The 14,910-nt window shown below is 51.0% G+C and overlaps 1 protein-coding gene across 2 annotated transcripts in view; it reads left to right on the top strand.

Moving 5' to 3' along the window:
- The first annotated feature begins 2,801 nt into the window (after positions 1-2,801).
- Positions 2,802-14,910, top strand: part of CSMD1 (CUB and Sushi multiple domains 1) — a 2,062,046-nt gene continuing 2,049,937 nt past the window's right edge. For both annotated transcript variants that reach the window (XM_070047233.2, XM_070047234.2), the window contains exon 1: positions 2,802-3,581. In XM_070047233.2, coding sequence (XP_069903334.2) covers positions 3,497-3,581 — 85 coding nt within the window. In that variant the 5' untranslated portion in view covers positions 2,802-3,496. The remainder of the gene's footprint in view (positions 3,582-14,910) is intronic.

The raw sequence follows: 14,910 nt of genomic DNA on the forward strand, positions 1-14,910 counted from the left end.
GTTTGTTAAGTTCTATTTTTATGTCACGTATCAAGCTCATGTTTTCTGTCCCTTCCCACTTCAGTCACTGCTCTGCTCTGGCGGTTTGGTTGAGACGTCTCCACTGATTCTTCTGCAGTTGCCACCTAATTGGAGGTGGTGTGCATCCTTTCCAGTGTGGCGGAGCCCCTTTGCCTTCCTCCCCCTGTGGGCATCAGTGCTGGTGCAGTTCCCAGTGCTGCTAAGTCAGGGTCCTGGGTCCGTGGAGTGTGTTATGTCTCGGCTGGGAATCAGGTGGAGCCCATCTGCAGAGCCGCTGGGAATCAGGTGGAGCCCATCTGCAGAGCCGCTGGGAATCAAGTGGAGCCCATCTGTAGAGCCGCGGTCTTCCAGGCACCCAGGCCTCTCCAGACAGGGTCACAGGCCTGCAGACTCAGGTCCCATGGTCCGTCTCTTGCTCTAATCCCACTTGGCTAAGGCTGTTCTAAGTAACCGGCTTTCGAACTTGGAGAGAGATCAAGGCTTTCACAATCCCTTAAAGATCAACGAGGAGAGACAAGGCCTGCAGTGGTAAAATAATGGGCTTCTCATATGGTTTGATGACAGGAAGGGTGACTAGGTGCCCTGGAAGGACACTGCAAGAGCAGGTGTGGACCCCCCATCAGATAAGCGATGAGGGCAGGGACCACCGACTTTCCTGCAAACGGCAGCCTGGGAAAGCCTGCCACTAGATGGCAGCAGTGCCCCATGTTTTCCTTCCAGCTTAAAACGATTTTGACATCTTGGGGGGGGGAGGGAGAAATCGCAATATTAATACAAAAATACAACCACATTACAAAGCCAGCCAGTCTGTTTTTTCAGCCGTTTCCTACCCTGCTCATACCTCCGATCAAGAGAGATTTGGTGTGAATCATTGTACGTCTCTTACATATGAACTGACCGAAGAAAACGCCCCATTACAAGTAACAGCAAAACTGAGTGGCTGTTGGGACTGGCTATTGGAATCATTGTTTCTCAACACTTCGAATCAAGCAGATTCTTACACCGTGGAGAGGGGCGAAGGCCTGTGAGGTTTTTCAGCGTAACGTGACTAAGGGGAAGTGAAACCTGAGCTTGCCACAATGACAGGTGAAGGCGTCCAGTTTCTCTCCCATGACACCCGGCGTTCCTGATTGGATCCCAGGAATGTAAAACTCACCTGTGAGTCCTAGCTCAGGACAGTTAGATTTTGGAAACGTTTGTTAATGGCAGGAATCCTTCTTGGTGGCACGCATCATTGGGAACGGCAGTGCCAAGACGGGGCGCCATTTCTCAAGGAGAAGTGAGCTCTTTAACTCCCTCAAAGAGATCAATTTTTCCTGATGAGGAGCTTGAAACAAACTATTGGGGCACTTACTGGATATTTAAAAGCATTCCTTGTGTACTTGCTGAATCTCAGATATATGGGGCCTGCCTGGGGACTAGGGACCCACCCTGTCTTCCACGTGCCCAGGTCACTCCCAGGAATGAAGGCATCCCTTCCATAGGGCCACTCTGGCTTCCTAGTCCCCCTCTGAGGATCACACAAGCAAAGCAGGCTCGCACTGGGGAGGGTGGGAGCCCCATCTGGGACTGCAGTTGTGAGAGAAGAAGTCCAGCACCCTCAATGGGGAAGCTCCCGTGTGTGTGAGAGGAAGGTGTCTGTGGAAGCAGGCGGCTCCAGGTGCTCTGGGGGCGGGAGGGGGCCCCGTGACGAAGATGAGAAAGTTGTGCTTTAGGGCTTTCCTTTCCACCCTCTGCTGCATTTTCTGGATCCAACATCACATTTTAATGAAGTCTGGAGACCACAGGGTCAGGGAGTCTAAGACAGTCAAAGGAGGGTGTGAGACACAAAATCCTCAACCTGTTTATTCCCCAAGCCTGAGGCAGAAAAAATGCAGGTTCAAGGAAGGCAGCCATGGCCAGCGGCCAACAGTGTCCATCCCACCACAACCTCTCAGTGCCCTGGACAGAACAGCATCTCACAGGGCTGGGACAGGCCCATGTGCCCTGGAGTGGGGTTGCCTTGTTCCCCAGAAATGGCGAGCCTTTAATGTGTTGCCAGCACTGGTGAAATCCACTTCAGTGGACCCACCCCGGTGCTGCAGAGCCCAGCTCTGCCGGTGCTGCATAGGGTCCCTTCTCAGACAACTGACTGTGCTGTCTAGTGTCACCTGCAGGTGTGGCAGGAGCCAGTGCTCAGGGCCAGACCCAAGTATCGGTTCCAGAGGATCCCTCTCATTTTGAGAGTGGACTGAACCTGGAGTTGGGGTGTGGGTAACCCTAATGCAGCCCCAAGTGAGGAACTCTTAACTCCTCAGAAAGAGTCACTTTATCAAGGATGAGTTTCACAAATCTGCGTGTGCATATATATGATATATGCATTATATATAATGTGCGCGTGCACATGTGTGTATATTTATATCATGTATGTCTATTGTGTATAATACACAATATGCCATATAGCATACATATGTATGTGTGTAACATATATATTACATACCATATAGCATATACATGTGTTTCTATATGTAAGTATAATATATGTCATAGTCCATATGGAAAAACATGTATGTGTCCATTTTTATATATACGTGTGTGTGAATATATATATATTTTACTCTCTCTCCCTTGGGGTCAACGCTGTGCCCTTTCTCTTCCCGTGCTAAGTTATGCGGGGGCTCCCCGCTGGTCGGCCAGGAGGCAGGGACCAGCCTGTGCCCCCCGCAAAAGCCCCCGCGTTTTCCGGAGTGGCGCGAACGCACCGCTGCCCGCCTGGGTGCGGCGTGGGCTTCCCCTAGCCGCGCGCCCAACAAGTCTCCCCCGTGCCGCCTGCGCGCCCTCGCGCTGGAGGCCGCGTGGAGCGCAGCCCCGGGCGCTGAGCCCAGGGCCCGAGGCTCGGGCTCCGTCCGGGAGTGCGCCGTGCCCAGCTAGCCTCGTTCCCCTCTCTGTGGGTAGGGATGGTTGAGTCCAGCAGCCACGGCAGCGGCTCCCGGTGCCGCTAGCAGCCTGTCTTCTGCGCTCTCCGCCTTGGCCTCCGCAGACTGGCTCCCTCCTCCCCCGGCGCCCCTCCCGCGTCTCCCACTCGCTGGCTCTCCCTCCAGCTGCCTCCTCTCCAGGTCTCTCCCGGCTGCGCGCGCTCCTCCGCGCGCCTCGCCCCTCCCGCAGCCTCGCCGCCTTGGTGCCTTCCTGCCCGGCTCGGCCGGCGCTCCTCCCCGGCCCCGGCCCCGGCCCGGCAGCCCGGGCGTCCGCGCTCGCTCGGAGCCGCTCGCCAGCCCTGCAGTGGCTCGGGACCGATGCTATGAGAGGGAGGCGAGCCGGGCGCCCAGACCTGCAGGAGGCGTCGGACGCGCGGCCGGTCTCGGGACCGAGGTCTCTCCGGCTCGCTTTGCCCGAGGGTGAATATTTGGCTCTGCTCGCAGCCCTCCCGTTCCCCGGAGGATTCGGGCACATCTGAGAAGCGGCCCCGGCGGCGTGTGCGTGTGGAATAGCTGCAGACATGACTGCGTGGAGGAGACGCGAGTCGCTGTTCCTGCTCCTGTTGCCCGCGGCTCTGTGCGCCGGGCTCGTCACTGCAGCGGACGGTAAGCGAGGCTCGCCACGGGGCCGGGGGAGGCGGCCGGCCCCGCGGAGGCCCCGTCCGCGAGCGCAGGTGTCGGTCTGGGGACGGCAGGGCGCCGAGGACGAGCCGCGTCTGCCGGGCGTTCTCCATCGCTGGCGCTCCGGGAACGCGTCGCCGGGGAGCGGAGCTCGCCGCGCGCTCGCCGCGACCCTCGCCCGCCCCCGGCCGCCCCACCCCCGTTCCGGCTTCCCCTCGCTCGGGCCGTGGCAGGTGTCCCTCTGCTTGGCGGTGGGCGGTCAGGGAGCGGGGAGACCCGCACGAGTTGGGCTGAAACTGCGCGGCGGCGGTGGGCACGCCGGGTCGCGGGGGCTCAGGGGGCACTTCCCGGACTTTCTCCCCGGACCCTGCGCGCCTGGCAAAGCGGCCCTGCGACGCCGGCCTTGCGAGCTGGGGGCTGTGCCTCGGGATCGGGGTAGTGGGCGGCGTAGCAGCCCGCCAGCCGGCCTCCCGCACCCTCACAGCCCAAGCCCGGGTCTCTCCTGCCCTCCTCCAAGGCACTCAGCTGCCTCTGGACGATCGCCCCCGCTCTCCGCCCCCCGGACTTCGCTCCTCGCAAGTTGCAAGCAGCCGACTAGGAGCAAGCAGAGGGCAGGGAGTTGAGGTCGGGCCCCCACGTCAGGTGCTCGCGCCCTGGGCACGGGGCGAGCCTCCGCTGCACGCTGGGGTCTAGGAAAGGGGTCCCGCGGGGCGGCTGCGGGGGCTTGCGGCTCTGCCAAGTTGGTTCTCTCCTAGAAACGAGTTAGGGAATGTTTGGCTGTGAGCAGCCGGGGCTGGCACACAACAACAGCTCGGGTACTGTTCTGTTTCCTGGGAGAGAGAGAAGAGAGAGAGAGAGAGAATGAATCTGATTGATTTTCACATCGGCAGCCCCTGCCCTTATAGCCAGCCTTCCTGGGTGCTTCCCAGGGCGGTCAGCGCCGTGGCGGATTCCCGCGGACATCTATACTGTATACGTTTCTTTCTTTTTTTTTTTCTTATCCTTTTCAGAGGATGCATTCAAATCTTGTGACTTGAGATTGTTCCCCTTGTCTCTCCAGCTCCTTCCATCTTCTCCTTCCCCCGTATCTGCTCCTCCAGTGGTCCACATTCCAGGGTGACTGACAAGGCGAAGCAGGACTCTGGTCCATTAGCAAACTCTAGATCAGCCTGGAGAGACAGGGAGAGAACTGCGGGCTGGGTTTCCCCTCCCGACGGCTCGCCCCACGGGGCGCCGAGGGCTGGGCGGGAAGTGACCGCCGGGCACCTGTCGCCCCCACCAAGCATCTGCCCTGGCCTGTGGTGTCCGCGGGAACGCACCCCAGGCCCGGTGAAGGGGCGCACCCGGGTGGGTCTTGACGTCCTGAGCTCGCGGTCATCAGGGTTGGGGCGGGCTCCGCAGACACAAACCCGCTCCCCACTCGCTCCGCGGTCAAGACGCACGGCCCTGGCGGCTGCGGGCTGCGGAGGCACCGGCATCCGAGGAGGGCCAGGCCGGCAGCAGCCTCGGGTCGCCCAGGACTGGCTGGGAATTGAAAGGCCAAGCAGGAAAAGTCAGCTGTGCGCGGGTGTGTGCCGCAGGGGAGCGAGCAGGGGCCGGAGAACAAGGCCGAGCTTTGTCCGGCAGAGCCCCGCGTGCAGAGGAAACACCTGCCACGCAACTCCGCAAAAACTTCCCGCCCTCCCCCTGCACGCAGCAACCATTCTGGGCCCGGGGCTTGCTCCTCGGGCAGGCAGCTCGGCCTGGGAGCCCACTCTGTTTCCCGGAGCTCCGTACGTCCCGTGATCCCTTCCCCCGCAATTAGCAGAGGTCGCTGCGTGGAGACAGCGGCGGCCCTGGCTCGGCTGCTTTATTAATAATCCGCACACGTGTGTGCCGGGCGGATTCCGCCCCCATGCGGGTGGGCTGCTGCGCCAGGCAGAGGCGGGAGGGCGGGCCGTGGGCGGGGGCGTCCTGGGCCGATCCTTGGGCGAACCGGGCACAAGGCGCACAGGCTGGGCGCCCTGCTTCCTGCAGAGGCAGCCTGAGGGACTAGGGGCCTCAGACCCCCGGGCAGAGCCCAAGAGTGGAGCTGATTTCTCAGGCCCCTGGCGTGTGCGGTGCCGGAGTGGCGCGGGTTCCTGCGTGTGTGCGCCGGGGCGGAGGGGGGGACCCGGGCGCTCGGTCGCCGGGCTCCCTGCGCTATGGCCTGGACCCGGCGGCTTCTTCCCGGACCCCACCCGGGCTGGGGGCCGCGTCTCCTCGGCGCCCGCGGGGTCGTGCGGGGTGCGGGGGCCCGTAGGCAGGCGGAAGGCGGATGACGCCAGCGCCAGATTCGCTGTTGGTGCGCTCCCGCCACCGGGGTGGGGTCGAATTCCCCGGGCAGAGTATGGCCCGGGCGCCCAAGGTCGGGCCTCTGCCCCGGGGCGTAGCTGCCCGGCCCTGGGGGCTCGGCCGCCCGCTCCGGGGCGCGTGAGCGCGGTGGGGTTTTCCCGGGGAGGAGCCCCCGCGCGGAGGGAGCCGCGCGCGCCCAGGTGGCGGCTGGCGCGGAGGCCACGGCGACACCGAGTTGGGGACGCGCGGGGCGTGATTCGTGACCTGTTTGCCGGGCCGCGGGAGGCGGGCGGCGGCCGCAAGCTGAGGCCATCGGAACCTGTTAGCGTTGGACCGGAGTGTCCGCTTTTGAGGACCGTGCGGTGCGCTCCGGTGGAACCTTGGGGACACTAGGTTTCCGTGGTAGATTTTTTTCCCTTTTGCTCTTTGGCGGTGGGTGGCGGCGTGCAGGTTGAGCCCCCAGGGCGCGTATCTCTGACAAGCACCGCATCTTCAAGGGCCGCGAGAGGAGGAAGAAGGCCGCTGGTCCCACGCACGGGTGGGAATCGCTCTTCCGTGAGCTCCGGCTCAGACTGGCGTCCTGAATCCGGGGCTGATCCGCCGGCCATGTGGCTGCTTAGGCAAACAAAGTTTGCTTCTGAATTGTTTGTTGCATTTGTGCTGTGAGGAGAGCGCAGGCGTAAGCAAGCATCACCCAGAAGGCGACTAAGGGAGCACAGGTAGCCCTGGCCCAGAGCGGCCTCAGCTGAGGACGCCTGGGGAGAGAGACTGAGCGCTGAGCAGATGCGCTTCTGAGGTCCACTGGCCTGCCCAGCAAAGAGAATGTCCCACATTGCAGGATTTTACAGAAGCCATAAAATCAGTTTGGGATTGGGATGGAGGAGGATGAGGGAGACTCAGATCTACAGGGTTCCAGATGAGTTGCCTTTTTAAAAATTCGCATCACCAAGAAGGATGCTGCACCCTTTCGTTTGCCGGTCAGTTCCTTTATGGCAGGCCACAGGGCGTCCTCACTCTCCTGGTGGAGCCCGGGGACTCTTCGGAACAGGAGCTCGAGCAGAAAACTCCTAATCCATTATACACTGAACAGTGTATAACAGGCTGACTGTGTTGAATGAAGTTAGTATCTCTGTATTCGCGGTATTTTTTTTTTGTTCTTCGAATTCTGAGCAGTTCTGCAGAAGGCTGCCTGGGACTTCTGGGGCACCCTTTTAGTCAGTAGTTTGGGACTTAATGTCTTGGAAAAGGTAAGTAAGGCGGTCTGCCTTCTGAAGGGAGAGGTTTCGCAAGCTGGAGTGCTGGGACAAAACGTTCTCTTCAGACACGTTCAGAAAACCCAGAGCCAGGGACTGGGGGTAGTAGAAACCCCCAGATCTCAGGCGCCTGCACCCAGGGAGGCCTCAGGAGACAGGGGGATGGCTGGGTCCCCCGGCTCTCAGCTGCTGACCCACGGTGCTGATGAGAAAACTGCCACAGCTCCGTGTCAAAGTTCCTCCAGGCAAAAGCAGTCTCTCCTGGGCCAGTGCTGCTTCCTCTCCTATTTATTGTCTCAAAACAGACACCAAATCAGCTTTGAAAATGTCAAGAAAATGGTTCTGCTTCCTTTAAGAAATAGATAAACACAGGCTCAATGGCTGGTTAGTGCTCACTGCAGACAATCCAGCAAATCCAGTGTAGACATTTCTAAGCTGTCAAAATGCAAATGGCATATTAAATACTCTATGCTCTACTGAATTCTAAATGTGCCTCCGGTCCTTTTTCTGCTGAGCTCCTAGTGAAAATAAGCCGTTGCAACTTGTGTACGTGCAGTTTAAGCTGTGCTTTCTCTGTGGCCTCTAATGTATCTTCTGGGCGAATCTCTTTCCCTCTAAAAGATAATTAAGAAGTTGCATGGACAGCTTTGCACATAGTAGATGATGAAAGTGTGCCTTCTTCAACTTTGATTAATAAATATTCTGGAGTGATATCTGAGTGGAGGTGTAGACACTCTGTAGTCCACAGTTTGTACCTTGGTTTACATGGGCACATTGGAAGGCTGTTGGCTTGGATTCCTCTACAGGAAGAGGAACTTTACCTTCCAAACCATGAGTGCTAATGACAGGACCAAGTCCTTCTGATTCTGTGTACTGGCCAGCATGATGACTGCAAGCAGATCATTATTTTTGAAAGGAGAACAGTCTTGGACATGCAGTCTAAGGAAAGAAAGAGGTGTTTTGGCTGTGCTGAAATGAACCAGTGTTAAAGGAAGATAGCCTTCTGAGGTTGCCTCTTATTGCACAGTTGCTGTACCCAACTCATTGGAGGCTTATATCACAAAACCATCAGCATGAAAATCAAATCGTAACATTGCCAGGTTTATGCCCAGCGGAAGGAAATTAGTCTTTCTGGTAATGACTTAAAATGACAGTCAATGATCTTTGACTTCTTGATATGTCTGTATTTAGGGTAGAATTTAGTTCCCAGTACTGAGGGTAATACATCACAGAATTAATATTCTCTTTGTACGGCAAAGGGTCAAAAGAAGTGCCTAAGTTTTCTGTTTGAAAGTGACTAATTGTGGGAGCTTTATGACAAGTAGCACACACCTTCTTCCCCAACTACCCCAGCAGATAAGCTTCTTGGAATACAGAGTGGGAAACACATTCCTTGTTGAGTTGAGCTGCATTCATTAAACTGTTTCCATCATCCAGTAATTTCTGAGAGAAGGCATTGCCATTAGCTCTTTAGGGAAGGTGCTGGATCTTTCTTCATACTAAAACATCGTTGTCCTTGCTGGGTAAGAGTTTTCATCATCCACAAGGGGCCCTGGCGCCTTTAAGAAAACCCACTCTGAATGTGCTTTAAGCATTCCACAGAGAAGAGAAGAGGGATATTCAACCACTTGAGTTGAGTTAGAGTCAGTGTAAACTCTGACCCACGTTGACAAGATTTATCTCCATCTAACACTTCACTGGTGGATGAAAAAGAAAAACATGCAGGTGTGGAATCTGTTAAAAATAACTACTATAACCTTAACGCTACTGACACATTTTCAGTTTGTTGTGTGATATCTCCATGTTTGATGTTGTACTTGTTTTGACTTGGGGGAAGTCATTAAAGTCTGAGGAAAGTTCCCTTATCATCATTCCATCCAAATACAAGTAGGATAAAAGTATTACTTCCATTTTAATGCTCATGAGCTTCATGTAATTTTGCCAGATTATTTGTAAAGTAGTAAGTTGTGAATATAATGGTATTTGATATAAAAATATTGTTATTGCTGGCAGAAGATTGAGAGAAGTGCAAATTGTTGGAGTCACATTGTTGGAGCCACTTCTCAGCTTGTTCACCAATGAGTCACTTTTAGAATACTATTGCCACTTGAGACTTACATTGTATAGGATACTGGTCCAATTTTAAGCGCCACTGAGAAGTTTGTTAGCTTTTTATAATTTGGAGAACTTCAACCTCAATAAAACTCAAGAACTGATGTAATGTGTGGATATTCTAGAGATAATTACAACTGTTGTTTGAATTACTCAAATAATTACATAGCACATGAGCCCCAAAGGAACTGGAGTAGCTTTTGTAGAGTGAAACACTCACCTCCCCAAAGCCTTGAGTCAACAGTCTGCTTTTGTACTAAACTTGTCTGTCACCCTCATCACTGTATGACTGTAGTGCAGGGTTTTGAATATCCTCCTGTAGTCTTAGGGTGCCTACACGTCACTTGGTGCCACACACATTCCATGCCTCTACCCAAAGTGATTCTCAGTGACTTTTGGATGCAGACTTTTGGAGATCTGCATTCGCATTTAGTACCTCATCCTTCTGCCCTGATAAGGTTGATATTGACAATGCAAATAATCTCTCATTTAGAGGCACACTATACTGTGCACCAAGTACAGCTGTAAAGCATGAGACATCTTCGAAAAGATTTTAGTATTCTTCCACTTAAATAACCAACCATTCCATTGAATTTTCCATGAAGTTCTTGAACTACTCTCCTAGGATTTCTAACGTTGAGATGGTTAAAATGCAACTGAAATATTCTCTTATATAACAAACTATTGACATGAAGTACTTGGTTGATAATGTAGCAAAGCTTTCTATTGAAAGATAAGAGTCTGTCACCCACTTCCATCTCCTTTCAATGAAAGGCATCAAATTCTAATAACATACCCACTGATTCTTTGCAGACTGTTAACCCACACCAATTACATTATGAATATGCTATAGGATGAAATTCCCAATTATTTCAGAAGATTTCTTCTTTATGATCAGTGCCTTCTTGATCAATGTGCATCATTCTTTGCTGTTTAATCTCCTTTTTAAAAATTGAATTTACAACAAAGCTGAGATTCAAGTTCCTTGTCCATAATGCTTATACTGTGGTGAGACTTCAAGGGATAATTATACTCTTTCATACAAGAATACTGCTGCAATGAATTATTTTATATTTTTCTTTCACTGGTTAGTATACTCTGACACAATTAGTGTTATGTAAGAAAGAGCTAAATGTTAGATTAAAATCTGAATTATTTGGGGAGTGATCTCTAATGAATTAAAAGCTCTTAAAGTTAATTGTGCATTCTAAGCAGGCAATTTCCAGATGCCTGGAGAATCTCTAGCCTTCTTTTAAAAGGAAATTTATTTCTCCTCTTATTTTTAATAGGATGTGTCTTCATCGATGTCTTCAAAGTTTACAGTTTTCCATATGAAGTTGATATCCCTAAGAAACGTGTGGAGGACGCTCACCATTCATCTCCCTCTCTTGCTAAGTACCTTGAGGAGCATTAGACAGCTGTGCTTCTTAAAACCCAGACCCACAGTTTCCTGAGTGACTGTTCCCTTCCTTTTCCATCAGTAAACTGGCAGTGGACACAACAGACCTTTCTCTCTTATGCAAATGGAGAGCCTGGGAGTGAGAGGAGGCTTCCCCTTCAGAAAAGGATCAGTAAAGATACACTGCTCACTATCTTTTAGTGTGTTCAAAGCCCGTCAGTAATTGTCATCACTGTCATTCACATTAGTTTTATTTTGTTTTATTTTGGTGAGTAAAGTGGTGTTCTGTGATGTCCAGTGCGGCTCTGGGTAGGGAAGACTTGCAGGCAATGATTGGCGTTCCACATAAAGAAGTACAAGGACCCTGTCAACATAGGAAGGGTCGCATTTTTTACAAGAAATGGACTGAGCGTTGCTGGTACTTCCCTCTAGACATATACGTTCCTTCAGCGTTAATTTGGCATCTCTTGTTCTCTCTCACTCCCCCCCACCCCTTTTCTTTGCAAAATGTAATGATGCAGGCAACATAAAATTAATCCAGCTGTCAGGATTTTCTTTGGTGATTTCTCTTGTGTACACGAGGTTGCAGGTTATCTGTTCAACATGCCTACTCTATTTTACCCAGAAACAGTAGGGATTTTTTTTTTTTTTTGCAGAGGTTGATTCTTAAAAATACAATTCCAGTCCTTTTTTTAAAAAAAAAATTGACAATAATGTGGAGAGAAAGTCAAGTGAGAAAAGTCACTGTTAGATGGAATTGTCTGTAGTGTTGGCTGATTCTAATGATCTGGGTGCAACTACTATCATTTGGGAATTGTACATGTGTTTTTATTCTGTTCGGATGCCTAACACTGGGGACTTTTGCAGTTCAAAGATGAAGTGTGGGGAGTTTTCATTGCTAGGTAGGGTGGTGTAATCCTTCAGCTCATGTGACGAATGATGTGTGCACCAACTGGGACCACCTTCTCCAGGGGCCCTCTCCAGCACATTGGTGATGAAGAGGAAGCTTAATTCAGCTGCCTTCAGGGAGTTTGCACTCTTAGTGCAGAAGGAAGATCACCCACACAATAGTATTTACTCGAATGTCATCCACATGACAAAGATGTCGTATGTCTTGCAAAGGTCACATGGGGTTTTCTCTGGGAGGAGGAGAATTGGTGAAGCCCTAAAGAACGGAAGTGAGAGCAAACAGCAAAATAGGAAACGGCAACTGAAAAAGCCTTTGAAACTCTTTTTTCCATAGCGAGTTCTAGTTGAGGTGTCAGGCTTGGTGCTCAGTACTCAGTGGCCACCAGGCTCCTCTTCCTTCTCTGAAATTCGTGGACAGCTCCTTAAATGTCAGGCCAGAGGGAAGTGAAATCAGTCCCTTCCAGGAGCCCCTCTCCTAGGGTATGCAAAAAATACACCTGTCTCAGGACCTGACTTCCTCCTTTCCTCACACAGCCAAGGGGCCAAACTCTTGTTTGAAAGTCACCTGTTCCCGGGAAAGCAGAACCTCTGCCCTTTGTGAAGTTTCTGGCCCACGTTCCAGGACTGGTGTGCTTCCTGTTGTGTAGTTTTGGTGATGCCTTCCAGCTCTGAGTACCGACCAGACGCTGAGTGTGGCCGGAGGAGCACTCAGTGGTTAACCACACTGTGCTGTGGCCTCTTTGGCACTTTAGGAATGTCTCTAGAACACACTGCGTTTCCCCCAAGCTGGCTCTTAAAGTCCTCGTGGCTCTGACTTCAGTGTCTTTCCAGCTCTCCTTGTGCTCACCGCTGGGGGCTTGAATGTCAGTGACAGCAGACATACCTTACACACACGGGAGCAATTTTTGTATTCTACATCCTCAACTATGACCTTCATTGACATTTCCCTCTGTCCTAAGCCCACCCACCTTTGAGTACACTTCTTGTTATCTCTCCTGGGAAGCAGTCACCTAATCTCCCCTTTATCTGAAATTTGTTGTGGCTTACCCGTCTTTAACACTTATTAACCATGATGTAGGGAACTTAATTTAGTATCTTTTGCAAAAAATTCTTGCTCTTGTTTGCAGGATTTGGCCTTGTTTGTTTATATCATTCTTACTCCATAGATCTTTACGTCCTGGAGAACTGAAAGATACTCATTTGACTATTGAGACTATCATACTGGTGTCTTTTACACTCCCGACTTCTTTAATGAGTCCTCAAGTGCTGTCACCCTATACAATATATGTTTAGTGGGGCAGATTATTGTGTTGCAAAAACTTGTTGAAGCGTCTCATGGAGATAACCTGCAGAAGCCATCAGGAATGATTTTGTCAGGTCACCTGTAAGCACTGGGTCCAGAACTTACCAGATACCTGGCTTACATCAATATATCCAAGTTACTATTTTGCCATACTTACTTACTTGATCCACTTGTGATTCTCTCTTATGGCTGTTTCTCTGTGTACAGAGTAAGTTATCTAAGATGTTTGCATCTTTTTCTTTTAGCAACAATTTACTATTAGAGCTTGTTGAGCAGATATGACAACCTACAATTGTCATTTTGATCTTCATGACTATTTTATCTCTCAGCTTTTTAATTTAAAAGAATTACATAAGAGGATTATGGAACAAAGAGGAACTAATCAGTTTCTTTTACAACTGCAATTACAAAATTACCTTTCCAGCGTTCTTTGGTGACAATGAGAGAAATGGAGAGGACGCGTTGTCATGGTACCGAAAAGACGAAGCATCTCCTGACCTGATGGGGTTAGAAGGACACCAAGCTGAACTTTGGGGCGTGATTTGTATCTCCTAGCAGATGTGTTTTTCTTTCCATGTTTATGATGGATGGACAGTAAGAGGACTTTTAAAAAAGAGTTGATATAAAAATATTATCAAGTGTTTCTCTTCATAGGACAAGGTGAACCCACTATTATTTTTTAAGAATAGAACCCTGAGAAGGAAAAAAAAATGTAAGTAAAAATGTAAGTAAGAGAGATTTGGTGCCATTTATTGCAGCTTTAAACTCAGAATAAGAGATCAGAACCACTTGTTTATGCTCACTGATGCCAGTGCTCTTTCTTTGTCCTCAAATACGGATGGATAGAGACAGAGAGCAGGAGGCGTGTGTAACAAGATGATTTTACGTGGTCCTCCATTCTCTTTCTTTCCTCTGTGCAAGACCAGACATTGCCAAGAACAACAACCGTGCAAGGAAACAACCATGCGGGTGGTCAGGAGTGTATTGACACCACTTGGGCCTGTGCTGAGGATCTCACAAGAGGGCCATCCAGTGTTGGCTGGGGCCTTAGTGATCCCCAAGTGAGACTCAGCAGGGGAAGTATTCACTTCTGAGATGGCTCAGGGAGGTGGATTTCAGTTCCTTGTTGTCCTGGGACTGAGCACTTCGGGTTTTTGTTGTTTCTTCATGAAGGCTCACCCTCTGGTTGCAGAGGCCACCCCTTGCCATATGGGGTGTTCCCAGTGTGTCTCAAAACCGTGGGACAGAGGGAGATTGAGAAGGAGAGGAAGAGGGGACGAAAGAGGAGTTGTTAATCCACAGTATTTAATCCTGAAGAGCTCAGCACATTAAATATCACCACACTGAAATATTTTAGGACTACTTAGAACAATTAAACACTTGCATTTAAAAGTTTTTACTTATGAAATCAACTGAATTATGAAATGACTACACAGAAATGAAAAAAAAAAAAACAGACCATTATTTAGGCCAGCAGTGAATGTTTTATGCTGTAATAGTTTGTCTTTGTTTTCCTGTGTTCAGGCTCCCATATCCAAGGGAACGGCTCTGCAGAAAGGTTGCTGTTTGCTTCTAACAGCTTCATCTGCAGGGCTGAACAGCCAGAAATCGTCAGTGGGGTCAGAGACCCCACGTTCAGGTTGCTGAAATCTCTGAACCAGTCAGTGCCCAGTTCGTTCCCTGTCCCACCAGTTCACCTGCTCCAGTCAACACGATGGTTATGATTGTCCATAGGGTCTCGCCTTGTCTTTCTGGCATAGTTTCCCAGGCTGATGGTCCTGACTCAAATTGGGATGACTCCCGAACTGAAAAGTTGCCATGTACCAACAACGTTCCTTGTTCTATGTCTGGACACCTGTGCAGAGATCCCAAGTTCTGAAGACAAACATAAATTCCAAAAGGTGCTGTTTGAGTTAGATGTTCCTTTTAGGACGCTGTGATCAAGACATTCAGAGTGGGATACCCCACACTCATGTGGTCATGGTCAAGACAGAGCCTCCCCCCTTACCCATGAGGAATGCATTC

The sequence above is a fragment of the Oryctolagus cuniculus genome, chromosome 8 (assembly GCF_051225735.1).
Source record: "Oryctolagus cuniculus isolate XC-2025 breed Fujian yellow rabbit chromosome 8, ASM5122573v1, whole genome shotgun sequence".
Lineage (NCBI taxonomy): Eukaryota > Metazoa > Chordata > Mammalia > Lagomorpha > Leporidae > Oryctolagus > Oryctolagus cuniculus.